Here is a 20205-nt window from a genome sequence, read left to right on the forward strand (position 1 = left end):
AAGAGGATTTAAAATAAGTATCGCGACGAACGTTTGGAGGAACGTTCCATTTTCACGTGATAACAAGTGATAGGATAATTATTGGCGATTAAAAAAGTCAAAGGAAATTTTTTTCTCGTTCGTTCGGTTATTTAAAAAAAAAAGAAACATTTCAACGGGAATGTTTTATCGAATGGAAGACACAAGGAAGAAGAATAAGAGTCAAGAGCCGAGAATACAAAGTGCCTTCGATTTTCCAACCTTTCACCGTCTACCCGCAAATTGCTCCAAATTCTTTATTCTCGTCTTACTCGCAGCGTATTTCGTCCATTATCTTCGTGTTCTTTTATGGAAGAACGTGAAGCGAGAAGGAGACGACGCTTGCTAGTTTTCCGAATGCACATTTTTCTGATGAATTGTATTCAGGGATATTGAGTGCATTAGGTAGTTGCAATTTATTCGGTGCAATGAGACTGGAGGATTATATATGACTTGACTAGAAATATTAACCCTTTACATTATAATGGAGGCTACAAGTATTTTTTTTAAAGATAAATAAGTAACAAGAAAAGAAATTTGTGATATTGAAGAGAAATTGTCAGGCGAACTTAATGTAGATATACCTTTGCTACATTATCATCCCACAACTTTATCAGAACATTGACAGAATCAATTTGTTTCAATCCAACATTGCGATGTCTCTATGGAAGTACACAACAATAAAGCCACGAAAGGAATTTCAAACGAAGACTTCAGCGAATAACCACCGCTGCGCCCTATAAAATAAAGAGAAACAGAATCGTGTGGGAGGTTCCGGGTCCGCCCTAAACATTTCAATTCCCCAGCACGTGCCACAATAAAACGCGGATTTTTATCTTCCTTCCTGGCGAACCTCAGACTCGTTGGGTACTTAAAAAATATAAAATCAATCGGTCTCACGTGATTCAGCCGATACAAGCATTGGTTAATAAAAGATGCCCCCGGATATCCGGTGTAATACCTGACAGGCTTACCTGTGGAGGAAAATAAATAACTGAAAAATCTGGTTTCATCTATTTAGGATCGGAAAATGCACTTTGAATTTATATTGCACTCTCTATTCTATCTTCTATCATTTTAGAGCTATAGCTCGACCTAATTACATTAATGGAACTTTCAGCTAAAAGGGACCTACTTTTAAATTTTCCACGTATTTTAAAATTGATGATTTTTTTATTTTCTCACTATGTATTCTTGCAAACCAACGATATGTAATTGAATGGATAGATTAAAAAATGGGTCATTCTTTATACAAAGTTCGAAGGGGTTAAGTTCATATTGTTGAACGAAGAAAAAGTGTTTTAATATCCTGTATGATTCATGTACGAAGTACAAAGGCATTTCAGTAGAATCGAGGACACGAAAGCTCTATAGGATTCGTGTTATTGCACGCTTGAAAGAGAGGATTGCGAATGCTCGTATGGTAGATATTATCGTCATAACTTTTATTGGAGTAATCGAAACTTTATGGGGGTATTTTGAGTTCGCGTTTAGTGCTTGCTTCGTAACGATATAGTTTGTTACATCGTTTTATCATAAAGTTCGCAAGGTCTTTTCTAATCCTCTGCTCAATTATCATTCCTCAATCGTTATATCCTAAGAGTAAAATTCAATGAAGGAATCTTTATGTCTCCAAATATCGTTGTTGTAATTTGCTGTTTATAAAAAGAATGTATGTTTAAAGGGCGCCACGAGAGCAATTTGTGGTATGAATGTTCGTTCACTCGTAAATTTCAGAGGGCTATAATTACACTTTTACCTGGGTATTAGTATGTACATTACTGTTCAAAAGTATTTCATTACACCTGAAATTTCAGGAATTTTTTCTTATTACATTTACTGAATTTTTCCTTATTTTGTTTTCTTCTCAAATTGTTACAATTTGATAAAAATAAAAAACCATCAGTTATATTGCTTTGTAAGCCTAAATACGATGTTAATGATCAGATATTTTTGAACAACAATGTACATCGTGTTCGGTGGATGCAAAGCAATGTTAACCATCGTTGCACCGGTGCAATTATAAATAATAGAACTTCCTTCCCACGTGAAGTGCATTTAACTCGCGTGTAATACATTCCTTCCGTTTCCGTGATGTTGAGATAATTACTGGGAGCTGAAATTATTGTTACGTTTATATCAAAGCCGCTTACGATACTTTGCTTCGTTGATATGTTCTCGAGATAAACGTAGAAAAAATTAAATCTTTCATTACTCCTACACGGTATTACTGTAATCTACTTCGTTCTTAATATCCGCGACCTAAATTCATCTAAATGTGTTCTCTGCATTCTATTTTAGGGGTGATTTTCAACCAGATTTTACATATCTGACTACCTTTTTAAAGAGTTAAATAATCAGAAAAGTTATTAAGAAAAAGATTATTCGAACGAGTGATCCCTTGAATAACCATTCGGTTCTTTCTTTTGTTTCAAGAGTGAAACGATGATGTCGGAGTGTAAATTTCGCAGAATTCGAAGCCGAGTATCGCGAAACAATCCTATAAACAATATTTGAAACGATCCACTCGAGTGGAGAACAGGATCGCAAGGCTCAGCATGGAACAGTCCCATTTTTGGTCATTAATATTCGATTTAGAGCCTGTGCATGCTAGTAATAATCTAGTGAAAATGTGAGCGCAGAATCGTGGAATGAAAGAAACTCGTATAAGAAGAGTCGAACGGGTTGCCGCGGTGAAAGAATCGAGGGGGATGAAACGAGCGACAAGAAAAAGAGGGGGACACAACATCATTAGCATAACAAAACGGAGAGGCATGCAGTGAATTCAGATTTCCAACCCTCTGCTTCCTCTCTGTATCCCGGTTCCGGTTGTACTCTGTTAACACTGGTAATGGGATAGTGTATATTTCACCGCTACACTTGGCCCCGTATTTCCTTCGCGAAGAAAAGTACAGGGAAATTCTAAAGGGAAATCGTTGTTTACTTTGCGTGCTGAAAAATAATCAATTTGGAAGAAGATTTGTGAAATTGAATTGGAAATTTAGATTGAAACGTCAGTGAAATACGCTCTGATTTATTGTAAAGAATACAAAGTGTATCAGATGTATAAATAAAAATTTTAGAGTGGGATTTAAGATGTTAAATTCGAAATCTAGATGGGAACAGAACTTTAAAACTTCCAAATAAAGTATTAATCATTTAATAACGTAATTAGTAATTTATTAAAAGTCCATAATAATTAAAAGTTCAATCCATGTCGCATAAATGAAACTTTGACGAAGCTTTCAAGCAATACTTTATTGGTCGGAAAATCTGGAACATAGGGTTTATTTATGAAATGAATAGCAGCTTTTTGCATAAAAATTACTTTCAATGTATTTCAACAATTATAATCTTTCAAGGGCTTGAAAATACTGGCTCGTTAAATTTTAAGCGAATTACAGGAGATTTCAAATTTTCATAACTACAGTGTTGAAGTGGAATATACACGAAATAATGGCGTGCTATATTATACTTAGATTCCAGGTTGTAATCACGTCGGACTAATAGCGCTTGAAACTTCTCCCAAAGTGTGTGATCAGCCTTCAATTATAACGTAACGCTGCACTGAAACATATCTAAAACTCTCACGTTCTTTTACACATAATATTTCAATTTTTTATTTACTTTATACACTTGTTCCTACGGCAAGCTCTGCTTGAGAAAGCAGAGCCGGTTCTCTGACAGCCATCAGCTCATTAACACTCTTAGAATTCGTTGTTCACTTAATTATCGTGTCAGAGAAACATTATACAAAATTTATAGACAGTGGTATTATCTTAACTTTTAACGTAGTTATTTCTGAAAAATTCACCAATAATTGGGGCTAATATTATTATTTTCTTCGGAACCGTTTGGTTGATCGAAAGAGTATTCTGCCGGAACGTTGGTCGAAAAAGCGACGTTAAAATTCATCGGTGAGGAAATTAATGAAACGAAACGCGATTATCGGGGATGCGTGGTTTTTACCAGGCATTGAAATCACCGCGCGATCTCAAGAGCAGGCAAAAAACAATCGCGTTTAACGAGAGTATTATGCAAACGCGAGAATTACGATGTTCAAAAATTACGAGCATCCGTTGGAATTATATTAAAATCGGTTCGAGCGTGACAACGAAGGAAAAAAAGGAAAAAGGCAATCGTTTGCGAACGAATTACGATATTTCCCTGGATTCGACTAACGACAGGAACGATGTCCCTTTTGATCGTTTTTCGCCAAACCATGAAAATATGAATAAACCGAGGGTATTAAGGGTAGAGGATGATGGCAGAGGACATTAATTAATTTGCCCGTGTGTAACGCCTCTGAATCGGACATTATCGCGTTAGTAATTCAGTTGCCAGCGTGATTTTATAACTGCTACGTTCGTTGGTTTTGCAATAATGAGCCATGACTCACCCCCTTGCTAATAATAAATTGGAATATTGAATATACCATGGGTCAGTGAAAAAGGCCAGGTTCGTCCTGCTCCCTACCTTGTTACATCAACGAATCAGTTAATTAGTATCTAAATAAGTTTCAAACACAGTAATAAACCTGATTCTGAATTTTCAATTTATTTCTCCATAATCACCCTAATCTCAATTGTACCATTGATTATAGAACATTCAGTATGCACGTGACTAATCGCTTCATTGAACTAATTAGAATAGCTTTTGTTAGTAGATCTTCATTGTTAATCATGACAGCCGTGAAACACGGATCGAAATCATTAAATCACGATCTTCACCGCGAATTAAATCATCTGCCCTATTATTTCAGTTCGATACACGAGAGAGGAGAATTTGAATTTAGTTACCATGATCCTGGCCGATCTAATTAGGTGGTAATCAACGGTGTTCAACCGCGTTACCGGTAGAATTGTTAATATTATTATTTTATGAAATTAAAGCGAGTACGTAGCTTGATGCCATTAGCGTCGCTGCAACAGTACGGCCGAGAAATTAATAATGCCCAGCGAACGAACATTCATTAAACGTCGACTGGGAAAATAGATTTAATAAGTAATAAGGGTTGTAGGAGTGAAAGTAATATTTAACAAATATCAGAAAAATTGAAAATTTTATAGTGCGCCGTACTAGGCTATTTCCACTGTGGTGGTCGATGTATTAGAATTTATTTCTGAACATTGTCCCTCATTGTGGCGGACTTCGAACAGTGCAACAACCTCGATGATACATCCAGCACAGTGTTTCTCAAACTTCAGATATTAGTGTACACTCGCCATCAACCCTCTATGGGTACTCTTTGAGAAACACTGACCTAGCATGTAGCCATTCTAGGAGGGCAGACACACTTCCGCTTTCTGGACGATTAATTTTTTACGATCGGGTTTGATGCGTCTAGTATCTAGGGACGCGTGTTACCTTTCGATCCGTTTACGTTGGAAAATTCGTCTCTATGTATTTTTCTTATTATAAAATAATTTTGAAAGTGATGGACCACTTTTTTTAAGGTTGAATTTTATCTATAATTAGTTAAAAAAATAATTATTAAAGTCTTTCAATTCGTCTTCTAATTACAAAATCATCATTCTTCTTCGATCCATTAGAGAAGGTAAATGAGAGCATTTTCTTGTCACAGATGCGGTTCCTTTCAGATCCCGTTTAATTCTCCTTTACAGTCCTTTGCCGACCATCAATGACCCAGTTTGTCCACGCAAATCTATACACGCACGCAGACACTTGCATACGATGCTTCTATGCAATCGGCCACGTACGCATCCACGTACAAAGGGATATTCACATGGCAGAACGTCTCGATGCACGGAAATGCAGCACTCCGCACGGTTCACGGAATGCATTTCTGTGATTGCCATCAGACACGAGACCCGTTGCTCTTCAGAATGCAACGTGGATTCAGAGCTCAACTGGAAACGTATCTCTCGTTCGTTCGTCCTTCGAATCCCTTTTTTATTCTTCTATTTGTTCGGCAGGGCCACGAGCCTGGCGTCAAAACGACCTCTTTGTCTTTCTTCCTTTTTGTTCTTCGGCCTCTCGATTCGACACTAAAAATCCTTGTTTATCGATTCACGAAGTGGAGTGCAAAAAAGACACTGGTTGGGGGTGTACGTATAAAATGTGATCAAGATTTTGAAAATATTTTAGAATTTCCATAGATTCTTTTTCAAATTAAAAAAGTTACATTGAGTAACTTTTTATAAATGTATTTCGACAACATGTGACGATTTGAACAAACTTCATGTGACACCGCAGTGCCCTTGAAATCTAATCGAGCCAAACCACAACCCTCTGTCGTAACCGAGATTGCGGTTTAGCGGCATGCACACCACCGCTTCGAGTCTATTCCTGATGGCAGTTGTATACATTAAGAAAGACAGAGACGACCGATTATAGAACAAATCGATGAAAAATACGACCGGACAACGGTCTCGACACTCGCGATTCTTCAACGTCCTGTCGATGCATGAAAACGATACTTCAGAGGATTTGGGAGTCGCCAACTTGCTGAAACGTTACCTCTTTCTATCGTTTAATATCTGGAGACCTTTCAATTTTCTTTATTCAAGAGAGTACATGGTTGTTAATATAATGTTCGATATTCAGAGTTTATTTTTAAAAAATAATTTATGTTTTAATTGATATGAAATATAACTAATTAATACTCCATTGAACAAAGTATTAATGTCCATCGGGAAAAAAAAGTTAATTCTTAAAATTGCTGTCGCTCCAACGTTCTGTCGCATTAATAACACGTAGCTTAATGAAAAGCAAACTGGAAGCGGTGTTAATTTTACGCTTGATTCAAGAAGGATCCATTTGACGTCAGTGATTCACGAGCCAAGCTAAAATCAGGTCAAATTCAGTGGAACCAGGAATTGTTACAATGTGGCCTGGAATTAGGTTGAACTTTATTTAACAAACTTCTCTCACCAACTATAAGCACAGGGCAAAGTTTTCTGATTAATATTAGCTGAATATAGTTAACTCCTCATAATTATTTTTCTACAACAATTACGTTATTCTCGTTTAACTGTGTTATTTTTATTCGAACACTGCCTATGTACAAACGTGTATTATAGCAACGAACACGATGCAATGGTTAGGATGTGAAAGGTCAGTTGACGTCAATATCTGACGAAGAATACGAAGGGAAAATCAGGTCAGCTTCCATGAAACCAAGGGCAACTGGCAGTCGGTCAATAACAAAGTTGCATATGCCCCTAATGCGTGTATCCTTCGATCGATGTCCTCGAGCTTTAATTAGAGATCGACCGACGCGACGTGTTCCCGTTGAAACAACGATTCGAAAAATGAGGAGAAACGTTCCGTGAAATTATGGAAATAAAGAATATTCTTCGTTTTAAGAGAGAAAGAATTCGAGTCGGCTAAAAGATATGTGAGGCAAGAAAAGACCGTACCAACGGTGGACCAGTGAAAGGGAACCAAATGGAAATTCGTTTTATCTGGCCGAAAAGTAAATTCTAACTGCAAACTGTGGAATGAAATCAAGCGCGTTCTCAAACGTCTCTATAAAAGTTTACAATTAAAAGAGAACTCGGAGAAAGTCGGAATATTCAGAGGAAAAAGGAGTTCTCCTCGAGGAAAAATTAATTTGGTTTTCAAACATAATTTCCAAGATATCGTTGGTATAATGTTTGAGAAGTAACGTGAAATTAAATTTATGAAAACGTTGTAATAATCGTAAATAGAGCCTTAATTTTTGCACTGTGGTCAAGTTAAATTTGATTGAATGTAAAATTTTTATAGGTGCATGGATTTCTACATTATCCATCACTTCTCAAATCTAATCAACGATGATAACGGAAAACATCTATGGCAAAGTAGAGCAAGTGTTTGACGAAGAAGAGAAGAAGAAATCAGGTCGAATCACAGAGAATCAGAGAGTATCGTTAGAACGAAGCTGAAAACGGGGTTGAATCTGTTTGCAGTCTGGCCTGGGTTAGCTAGAAAGGGGAATTGGTGGATCAAGCGAAATCCGCGGTTCTAGGATTAAAATCGTGGAAACCCAATGGGCGTCTGGAAGAAGTGGCAGCTCGTATACCTCTGCATCGACGATTCTTGTTATCTAAAGGATCTGCCCTTGGAATTAATGCCATCGTTTCGCTGTGTAAACTTGGCAATGCTCGCTGGGATGCATCTTCATTCTGTTTCTTGTTTGCTCTGCTGGATATCCTTCTTCGTTATAGTCACTGTGAAACATCTGTTACACTGTGATATCAGAATCGTTTGTTTCTTCTTCTAAAACAAAAAACAAAAAAAATCAATAATTTTGTGCACCTCAAAGTAAAGTTTAACGAATTAATATTAATCATCGGTATAATAAAAAAATCGAGCAAGCCAAGTTTACACTTACACTTCCTGAAAAAAAAGGAAGATATAAAAATATTCTTCAAGATGAAATTCCAAACATAATAATTCCCCAGAAACAGACGCGTTTCCATCCCTTTGAGTCGTTGGCGACCCTCTGGGTCTATTTGACTGCATTGGCGATTCGCTGGGTGTAGTTTATCGGGCTGAACTCACACCAGACGAAACTTTCGACGAGTAATCCGTTACGAAAGTTATCGGGTGTAACGTGGACGGAATTTCCGTAAATACGGATAATCGAGAAACGTGCCGGCTCCTCTGTTTCCTGTTCTTCTTTTCCGGTACTCTTTCATTCTTAACCACGACAGTCCCACTTCGCGAACTCTCGATCGATAGAGGAAGGTTCACGATAAAATGTAGGTCGTGGTAGATCTTTGCTGTTCAAGAGTTAGGCTAATAAAGGTATCAATTAATTATAAATTGCAGAAATAATAAATAAGTTACAGTATGAAATCAAGTAAACTTGAAATTTCACAGACGATCAGAATTTTCTATAAAATCTCTCAGAGTTCAGAACCCGATTTCCGAAATCCTCGTTCAGAAAGGAACACCGGTAAGAGGAAAGTACGGGTATTTCCACAAATTTTTTCGAATGTTCTCGAGAAGATAACAAGATTTCTAGCAGCCACTTGTCCCGAACACCTTTCAGAAATGTTATTTTCGCGAGCAGCCTGTATCCCAAGATGCTCGATCGTTCGTTTCTCTTGGCTGTCGGGCAAAAGAGCATCGACGGTGTTATCATGACCACGAGCATGTATTTTCCTTTATACCGACGAGGCGAAAACGTCACTCGGTCGTTGGATGGAGAAAATGGCCTTCCACGAGGCTCGCTTCCATCTTCTCCACAGATATCGTCCGATTCTTGTCCAACGACCACACGACACGCTCTTCTCTTTTATTTTTACCGCGCCTCAATGAGCGGCTATTCACGAGCTATTTCGCTGAGACTGTGACTTTGACATCGTCGAAGGTGAATCATATTCTTCTTCTTTCTCCTGGACGTCGTCGTGGCACGACGACGCTTTTTCGTGACGCGAGTTCTCTCGCGTTTCAGAGCTTTGAAGTGAAGCTGCTCGGGTAATTTACGTCGCGATTGTGTTCCTCTTTCGACGTGGTCAGACACTGATACTTACAAACGGATGCCTGAATAGGGAACAGAAACGAATCTCACTGCACCACTTTTAATTATTATTCTACCATTACCTACCTTTGACGTCAACTTTCATTGTGGACTGTTCTACTTTGAGAAAATACTTTACGTTTTCATAAAAACACTTAAATTTATTTAGCTGAAAAATTTGAAATTTTTATTTTATACAACTTTGAAGGAACCTTGGGAAAGTTCATGAATTCGTCTGAATTAATTACCCCCTTCGCTATAAATTTGCCGGTCCATAATTACGGGCTTGAAGCATTAATTAATGCTTTTTTAATTTTTCCTTAATTATCCTGTTCAGTTATTAAATTCATAGTGTCAGTCACTGGTGACCCTCTTTCCCTCAAAGTAATACGGTGATGTAGTATAGAAAAAGAAAAATTGTTAGTTTCTTCGAAATGGATAAAAAGTAAAGTGAAAGATGGGTTCGTGATTATCACGAAGTTAAGGGATGTAGACTGGGAGTCTACTTTCGAGAGTTGAAGGGATGGCGCGAGTGTTAAGGGCAAAAGCAGACAAAGAAGGAACTATGCGAAACCAGGTTGGAAACCACGAAAGCCGCAGTGCAGAGTTGAGACGCTCCTTAACAAGGAATCTCAACTACTCATTACGCGAGAACGTTTCTACAACCCATCGTTTCGTCGGATCCCCAACGGGCATTTGCCAGACGTTTTAGCCGATTACGCTGCCTGCCCCAGAAACAATGGATAATACCTTGACTGGTGACATAGGTCGCCACTCCTAAGAGCCCCCACTTTTGCTAAGGCAACATACTCTCTAAACAATTAACACGTTCATTAGTATCGTTTATTTGAAAAATCACTCATTAAATGAAGAGTTCAAGGAAATTATAGCACATTTTTAATTCAATTTGAGATTTCACTATCATGCGTCAGAGCTCATTTTTCGTTGCATTAATTTTATTTCAAAACGTTTTCTCATTCACACTACGAGAAGAGGGTTTTTGTTACAATGAAAGGAAAACATTTCTAATTTTTTGCGAAAGTGGTAGACTGTTTGCTAATTAAATGTCCATGGTACGAGAACATAACTGGAGGCAACATTTTCTAAAACGCAAACTTGCTGTACACGAGTTATCTTTCATTTGTTATTTCAAAGAATTTCCGCTCGGAGGGCGTTGTCATTTAGGTTGCGTCAGTGAAAGTAATTTTACGCGGACTGAAAAAGGGTGACACCCTCCACCTTCCTCTTCCGGTCGTTCACTTTTCCTACGTTTACGCAGACACACTGGCGCTATTTCACGGCGTCCCAGACCCGAGAGAGCTTTAAATCCTTAATCCCTCGGGATTATATCACAATTATGACAATGGGGGATTCAAGCCGTGTTACTACCTGTTAACATACTATTACCATTTTCTTCGCAACAATTATCGTACCGGAACGTTACCACCCAGAAATGAAGTTCAACCGTTACAGGCCATAATTTAATCTTCTCCTTTGAATATTTATCAACTACAAATGTAAATTATTTTTTATATATGCGAAGTCTCAACTCGATTTAAAATAACAAGGATTCTTTCGGGTTCAGGTTTTTTAACTATTAAAAAAATCAGCCCTCATCTATTCGACGAATTTTCCAGACCAATTCTCCGTAACACGAAACCACAGCTTCAAAATGGCATCATTCCGCAATTTCACCCCTATATTTGCTCAAACGATTGGTTATTTGCCTTTCGCGCGAATCGGATCCATGCAGGGGTCGGTATCGTCGACTCTTTTTTTCCTACACCAGTTCATTGAATTTTTAACCAGGCAATGCTGTTCAGTAACAGGTGTCCCGCAAGTAGCGTTTTAAATTCCGGACGCGAGAAATGATAGATCGCCGAGTAATTCGACGCCGCTGTTCCGCGAAAAAAAGCTGTAGGCGGAAAGAGGACGCTAGGGACAGTTGCGGAGGGTGAAATAAAACCAGATAGGGGTATTTCCGTGCAAAAACGAGGTAGGAAAAAAAGAATGCAAAAAGCCGATGTATCTGGTACGAGTAGCTGGTTATGCGTTCTACGAGGAAATAAAGCTGACCATTGGTGGAAGTCAATTTCATCCCAAAAACGCTGCCCAATGTAACGTTTGAATGACTTTTCCTATTCAACTCCTTCGAGGATCGGGTGAATATTCGTGGAAAATTTCGAGCCAATTGAAAAGGCTGTTTCCACGAGATCCTACGCGGTTTCCACGAAATAGTTGCCTGCCCAGTATGATGGTAACGAGAGAATTGACTCGAAACTGTTTCCACTTTCTCGGTAAAAAAATGTAATGGAGAGAGAATGGATGTAAATGGAATGAAACAGAAAATGTATGTTTTTTGAATTAAGGATAATCTGTTGATATTAAATTTTCATGGAAAATTTAATTTGATTCCATTGATAACATTTTAATAATTTAATCTGAGTAACGTGGGAATTTCAGTAGAATTTTGTTATTCATTTTATCGAAGATGGTATTATTTGATATAATAATCAGACAATGCTTATTAAAATACTGAAATTTTGCTTGTATACTTGATTTATTTTATTATCAGTTGATTGGAGGGGATTCATCTTGAATTAACATTGATATACATCGATGAAGTTTTAACTTGATTCGTAGTTGGAAATGTGGGGTTACTCGAAGTGGAACTTGCCTCCGCTACTTTGAATCTGAAACTTCTCGCCACGTTGGGATCTATCGATAATTCGATTAAATCTTAGGAGAATTCGATAGTGATACGGCGAGCATTGAGAACAACGATTATTCCTTGAATATGGAGAACTATCTCGACATCGTTCTAATTCGATAGCACCACCTTCATTTATCACCCCTAAAATTGATGAAAATATTTTGCCTAATGTTCCTTGATTCGTTCATTAAGAAAAATTGATTCGCATTATGCACATGCAATGTGATGCATTAAAATGCAACTGGATTTATTAAGGAACAATGACAACAATGAATGATAGTGGATGTTAACGAACCCTTTTCATGAATTTACATCAGGCTGGTGGCAAAAACGGACAATCGAAACGCCCTCGAGTCGTATTCGATCTGATTACGAACCGGTTAATTACCTCGATAATTAGCGTCCATCGACGCGGTTGAGTATGTTGACTGACGTTACAAGCCACGAATGATGAAGTACCGTGGAACGCAAACGAAACACCAACCCCTTTTAATCTCATAAACATTCTATCTTAATTTATCATCTCATTTCTACAAGCTATAAGAACAAGATATAAATTAAAAAAAAAAAAAATCCTAGTTTATACAAAAAACAATGGTTTCTGATTGCAGCCTTGCGAGAAACCGAGCGATTTCCGGGCGGAACAGTGCGCCGCCTTCGACGACGTCCCCTATAGCGGACAATTGTTGAAATGGTATCCGCATTACGATCCAAGTAGACCGTGTTCTTTGATCTGCCGCGGTGAACAATCACTAGAGAATTCCGAGAACCGGCTTCGACAGGAAACGTCCGTCGAAAAGACGCTTCCGCACGACGCCACCGAGGCTTTGCAGCTCGACAGCGAAGAAACCATTGTGGTTCAACTGGCGGACAAAGTTGAAGACGGCACGAAATGCTACACCGAGGGTATGGACGTTTGCATCGGTGGTGAATGCATGGTGAGTGAAATTATTTCATTTTTTATTATTGTTCAAATTCTTCCAATTTTACACTCTCTACTTGGAAACTTTTAAATAGTTAATTTCTCGCTACCGAAATAGAGAAGGTTCCATCATGTAAATTTTATTATCGAAAATGCAGAAAAGTGTTTCCGTTTACTTAGAATCCAATTTGATAAGTGACTGCTGCTAGCATTCGATTCGAACGAAGTTGGCAATAGTAGAACCGGAAACGTTCATCTCACGGGAGAGAATAATTTTTGTGCAGTGTCGGTATCCCTTCTGGCGCGCCATATTTTGTGCTTCGCACGAAAGTTCGCAAGTTTGCCCTGCTGAACTACCCTCCATCCAATCTTGTGTTTTACACACGGTCGAACGCTATTTCCGGCTCGCGTTTAATCGGGCATAGTGCATCGTGGGCATAGTTGAACTGGTATAAATTAAATTGGATAAATTAATTTGAAATATACATTTTTTATTCGCAATTGACTTTACGTTAAAAAGAGAAAGAATAGGGTAAAAGAAAGGGAGGTTGATTAATATGCCATGGAACATTTCCTAATGGTATCAGTCACGACACGGCACACAACTTTTAATTAACAATTACAATATCCCAGAAACGTAGCGAGTAATATACAGGTAAATAAGCTGCCTCGGTATGTACACAAATTCATCGTGTTTGAATTGAATATTGACGTAGCACTTGCTAATGTTCCTCCACCCTAAATAATATCCAACGCGAGAACACCGATGGTATCTCGATGTCGTTGCAACGAATTATGCTCTCGATTGTTTAATTTTCAGAACGAAATAACTAAATTATTTTCGTTAAAACGAGGATGGAAAACTGAAAAAGTTCAATCTCGATATTCGTTTATTTTGAAACGTGTTTTACCCGTCAGAAAATCACTCGACACGCGAGGACAATTTGTTTATAATAAATTTAATTAGGCGTAATAAGCATGCCCATCCAAATTTGTTCATTATTATTAATCACTCTGGAGATTGTAGCGGATTTCAATCAGCGATGGCTTTATTTGATTAAAGTAAATTGCGACAAACTCTGTTTTAATAAATAAATTAAATTAATAAAAAATGATAAATTTAAATTTGCAATTGGAACAAGTACTAAAGTATATATTTTTAGTGCAATTTTAACACCTGATATCGTCCAGAAAAAGAGAAATCAATATTTTCGTTGAAAAGTCAGGAAATAAGAGAATCAGTAGTATAGGTCAGGCATTGATCAGACGTCGCAGTAACCACGGCGCGTAATATGTCCGACAATTTCAAAAAACAACAGTCTCTCTTTCTGAATTCATTTCAGCGCATAATTTTCCAAAAATATAACATTAATTCTTCGCACTGATCCACTTTATATGAAAAATAAACTTTCGATTACTCTAAAAAAAGAAATGCTAAAGAATAATCTCGTCGAATATCCGACGTTGTGTACGCTCGCGAAATACAGTCAAATTCATTTGCAAGTTTTATGACGCTGTTAATACGAATTTAACGAGTGTATGAGAATATATGTGTGCACACATACAAATGTACAATATCGTTTTACTATCAGTTTCGAAACTGAACTTTATTTTCCTCGTGACCCAATTGCAGTGTCTTCAAAATTCGTACGAGATAAATTCATATTCGAACCGAATGGGATAGGTATAAAGATTACTCTAGCTTTAATTATAACATTTTTTTAAATCTTCACGAAAAAATTGGAGCAAGAGAAGATTCAGTTTCTGAAGAAATATTCGAATTACAACGATATTGCAAATGCTTTTGTACTTGAGCACACACATTTCCTTTTTTTTATTAAAGAAACAAAAAGAAAAGTTTCTTCACGTTCTCCATCCTCGCAACTTTCCTGCAGTTTCTAGTTGATATTCGCGGCATGACTTCCCGGAAGCGACTCGTCTGCCAGGATAATTAATTAAAAGCGGTGATCAGACTTTTAAATATGCGATCGCGAGGAGGCCCTAAGATTACGTTGAAAAGCGCCGGTTAAGAATTAAGTCGCAATTGCTGCATCCCTTGTCGAAACTTAGCGAGGAAGAAAGTTCGGACGGAAACTCGAGGCCGGAAAATTTGCCCGGCTGGAACAGCACACGACGCCCTATCTGTACCCTCTTCTATCCTGTCCCGTCGCCGCTGGACTCGTCCAAACTTATTTATAACTTTTGGTTTCTGGCTACGATTGTGCACGACCGCGTTCTTCTTCGACCATGGAAAATACGAGCTAACGAGGCTGAGTCCTGTCGTCTTTGGCCAATATTTACCCTGGGTGCGTCGTAACGCCCGCACTTCTCGTCCATTAAGTTAATTCGATGTTACTTTACACCGTTCACGACTTTGTGTACCGAGAAACAGGCCACCAAGGACTACTTCGACGATTAGTCGCTTAAGTAGTCGTTTAACTACCCATTAATTCTTAGCTGGAGGTGTCTTGAGTTTTCTTAGATCCGAACGTGTCTGAAGAGTCGGCGACGTACGGTACTTAAGCTTTAGATTTTATTGCTTAGAACTCCAAATTTTTATTTCGCCAAAATATTAAAATAGAAACTTAATCAATTTACACTTTGCATTATGCTTAATTAAATTTGGATTCCATGAAGTCTAATTTTGTTTTTATAAAAGATTAAATTCAGTGGAAAGCCAGACAAGCAAGGGACGATTCGCTGAAACGTTCGGGAAAGGTGTCAAGAAATAATTAACGGGATTTCATAAGGGTCAGAGTGTCGGCAAAGTTGGAAGGACAATATCTAATCAGCAGACAGGTCTACGTAATTAAGCACTAACCGAGCTCCGGTAAACGCAAACTGGTTTTGCATTATTAAAGCGTCGGCAAGTTTCTCTTCTCGTGTTGGACACGCTCGATAAGTGCTCGACGCTTTTGTGCTATCACGACTCGTTAGAGTTTGTCTTCCTGTCCTGAAATTTCTCCGATTGCTTCGTTTTGCATCCCTTTCCACTTGTTCACCGGGAATAACCATGTATTTGGCTATCTCTCTGCCCGATGCATTCGCTGTTTCGAGTGCTTCATTAGAAATTAATTATTTCATTACTTTTAATTGCAAACTTGTTTCACAAATAGGTATAATTGAATGCAATCTTATCCGCTATGATACATTAGCATGCTATAAAAATTTACATAGATTTTTCGAAAAGTTTATTAAAAAAAAACGTTTCACTTTACCCTTCGTAATACAAACCTTTCGCCTTTATTAATTTCGCTAAGCGAATCCAGTTGCTTTTGTACTCAGGATTATCTCTGTTTATATAAAAACATAATATTCATAATTGATGTGCAAGGACGCCATAGAAATTCACAGACGTCTATGAAAAAATATAACACCCCTTTCAATTCGCTTTTCAACGCAAAGCTTTCATTTTTGTCAGTTACGCTAAGTAAATCCAACTGCTTTTGTTCTTAAATATCGTACAAAGCTCACGATATTCGTTCGCGATCAGTATCCAACGAATTAGGGGGGTGTACAAGTTTCAACGGATAAATTCCATCGTTTCAGTGAAAACAGCCGGAATAAGGCGGACAAAGTGATCGGGTGGAGAGCAAGCCAGCCCTGTCTGCACAGCGAGGAAATCCCATTCTCCGGCAGAACTATGTTAAAAGGCAGAAACGAGTGTAGAGAAAAGAATCGTTGGAAGGGGGTGATGAAGGGAGAAACGTGAAGGGAAGGGTGTATTGAGCGTAATGGGCTAACTCGGCTGGACGGTAAGGGCTGCGGAAGGTGTACCGACTACCGAATGGAACCTTAAAAGCCAATTTGAATAATTGAACGCCAGTCAAATTTACGTAACGAAATAGCTGGGAGACGGGAAGTCGCTGAAATCGTTGATTTACTCTCGACCAAGATCTTGTTATCTAAAAGGAGCCTGATTTATTTTGTATTCTCTTCCGTCTACAATAAAATATCAATAAATACTTGCTTTGCGTGTGCACTCACGACCAAATCAGGCTTCTATAGGGAAAATGGCGATATATAGGAAAACCCGGAATTCTCAGAGTCTTAATTTTAATAGAATTACCGAGATCCAAACTGTATTACTATTGACCCACTCTATATATCTCTATCGATGCCTCTAATTTCTAAGCACTGAATTTCTATGTCGAGCAACCTATAGTTCCTCCTTTCTCTCTGCATTCAGAACAAACAGAATTTCCTCGGAAATGGTAGTTTCGAAAGCCATTTACAAATCCGATCTCCTAGCAGTTTTTCAAACGAGTCTTTTGTACCCGCTCGTTCATGAACGAGTCTATAGGTTTGGTAGGAAAGTATTTACTGGACGGTGATGGTATTATTTGCTCGGATCGAGCGAGGACAGGCACGGATTGCGAGAATAGAGAATCGACGCCTTTAAGTTCCGCGATATTTCATTTTGCACGTCCTACCGGCTGGCCGTTTCTCTTGGCTTGTTTACCTAGAGAAATAACCGGTTGCTTCGATGGTCCTATCCTTCAATTACGGGGCTCCGCTGCAGGTTTCCACTTCTCGAGCAAAGTAAACCTAATCCTGAGCGCCCGTATTGTGTCTCCCTTTCGTTCTGTTTGCGCGACCGAACGTGTATTGTGCACCCAGACAGAGGCACAGTTTGATATGTGCACGAACATGTGCAAGCTGTTCCTTTCACATTTGTCCCTGACTGAATGTAAAAAAATGTCGGGATCGTCGAGATTCAGGAAATTTTTGATGAATTCTTTAGTAATCCAAAATGGGAGTCGGAATATCAATGGTCGCTTTTTATTTTAAAAATACTCGATTGATTTTTCTTTCATTGAAATATTGGAGGAGTTTGCTAACACGTTTAGATAATCACGTTCTACTTGACCACTTGATACCCATTAGTACCGAAATGGGAAACCTCCTTTCAAGCACCTTGACTCTGTCTCCTTGCTTTTTTTGCTTTTTTTCGCTGCTAAAGAAGCACGATTCTCTAAAGTTACTTCCTACGCGAATTCTACGGATGAGATGCGCGCTCGAACCATCCAAGAATTTTCGCTGAAGTGTAAATGCAGTTTCTAAATGCTGGCGAGGAGCGTACGTGTTCCTGATGAAAAGACGCCCTTTTACCTAAGCAAGACAGGAGATTGACAGAATTTGGTGGGAAATTCTTACGTGAAGGGTGCAATCGAACATTAGCCTCGAATATTCAGCGTGAAATAAAATTTGCTGGTGCTATATATTTCTAACATCCCTCTAAGTTTCATGAATGATAAATAGAATAAATTGATTCAAACACTATTCGAGCCCTGTAAGACAGATGGTAGGTAGAATCTCGTTAGGCTCTTGTTTCTTCTTTTTATCTCGATCTGAAGCATATCCTGCCTCGACTCGTCTCCCCTTTACCTGACACCTTCGCCACCAGTTTGGTTCACTCTTCTCGCCCGGATAAGGGATGAATAATGTACTCCTCGACCTCCGAGCAAACCTCCATGCAGCCTGAATGACAAATCAGTTTGCCGTCCGAGCCAGGTCACGAATCGACGTCAGCTTCCCCCTTCGCCTTTTTCTTTCTTCCCGGATGGCACCGCTGAATTTGTACAGGACAGCATGTACCTGCTAGCATTCAGATTCTGCACTGACGTCCACTCTAGCCTCACACCCTCCTGTCGTTTCATTGATTAATTTTTCAAGCTTTGCCACTTGAACCTCTCTACCTCCATTTCGCTTCGTTTTACTTTGAACTTCCAGCTGTATTTCTTGTAAATTACCTATTATTCTTTTATTTTAATAAGTACTAATTCACCCCTACTTAGAAGACCAAGCAACTCGAAATAGAAAATAAAATAAAAGGTAAAGGAGACGATTTCTATGGGTCTATTTTTCCAAGTTAAGTTTACGCGGTTTGATTGTGAGTAATATCCACAAAGGAGGCCCATTTGTAGCGAAGTGTAGGTAAAAGGTTTTATTAATCGAGGGCGTTGCTTTCTGTTTCAGAAGGTCGGCTGTGACCTGCGGGTCGGTAGCAACAAGAACACAGATGCGTGTGGCGTGTGCGGTGGAAATGGATCGAGCTGCCAATCCCGATATTCCTGGAGTTTGGAATCGATATCAGCCTGCTCGAAATCATGCGGCGGAGGTTAGCGTTGCTTACCAAGTTCATTTACTTGAACCGCTTAGTTCCAACCTATTAGGGCAATGAATTCTAATGAACTCCCCAGTCTGCGAATCGTTAAACGTTTACTCGGTCCTTTGTCAAAATTAATAAGGATTACTTGGACCAGTTGGCTCTCACCTGTCCCGGTGTGCTGTCATTTTGAAACGAAATTGAATTACTTTTTGCATCAAGAATTATTTGAAATTTTTATCTTAAAAAAGATTTTTTTTTGAGATACGAGAATGTAACACCCATATGTAAGTGGCTCGTTTTGAAAATGAAAATTTAAAACCTTGGAATCGAATAACCCCAAAGTTTCAACGATGTTATCATTCCTATTAGTAGCATCCCTATCCAGTAACGCAGCTTTACCACTCCTTCTGTGTATTATCAAAAAGGATCAGGTTATTCACATAATTTTTACCAGAAACTTCAATTCTTCCTTTTATGAAATATTAACTCCTTACACGAAATGCAAATTACATTTTCAATGTAAAAAAAAAGGGTCACATTCCTGTCATGCATAGCAATCTATTTAAATTCGCACCATCTTCAAAGCTTTTATTTCGCAAGCTATAGAATTTCTAAAACAAAATTTTCACCGAGATGTTCTTTGACGCGAGCCTTTCAATGCTTTGCACGCTTACTACCACGCTATTTGGTAAATTGATTCAAAGAAATTCGTGACCTTTAATTTTTAAAACTACTAACAGAAAGGTTAATTTTTTAAATACTAGAGGTTTTAATTTTTTAGGAACCAAGGGATCACTTTTCTACATTAATATTTTTTATTTTATTTTCATCAGGTTTCAAAATAGCGATGGCGGTGTGCAAAGCCATCGGCCCGGACGAGAACGTGGTGGACGATAGCTATTGCGATCCGGACAACAGGCCAGAGAAGACCCTGATGCCGTGCAACACGCACCCCTGCACAGCAAAGT

At 38.5% G+C, this 20205-nt stretch overlaps 1 protein-coding gene across 6 annotated transcripts in view; it reads left to right on the forward strand.

Annotated features, from left to right (window-relative positions):
• Positions 1–20205, forward strand: part of nolo (ADAMTS-like no long nerve cord) — a 139100-nt gene that overhangs the window by 97254 nt on the left and 21641 nt on the right. For all 6 annotated transcript variants that reach the window (XR_004580585.2, XM_034317295.2, XM_034317292.2 and 3 more), the window contains exons 5-7: positions 12815–13141; positions 19105–19246; positions 20071–20203. Coding sequence is in view for 5 of the 6 variants with exons in the window: in XM_034317295.2 (XP_034173186.2) it covers positions 12815–13141; positions 19105–19246; positions 20071–20203 (602 nt within the window). In the remaining variant the exon portion in view is untranslated. The remainder of the gene's footprint in view (positions 1–12814; positions 13142–19104; positions 19247–20070; positions 20204–20205) is intronic.

Source organism: Osmia lignaria, chromosome 16, assembly GCF_051020975.1.
Source record: "Osmia lignaria lignaria isolate PbOS001 chromosome 16, iyOsmLign1, whole genome shotgun sequence".
NCBI lineage: Eukaryota > Metazoa > Arthropoda > Insecta > Hymenoptera > Megachilidae > Osmia > Osmia lignaria.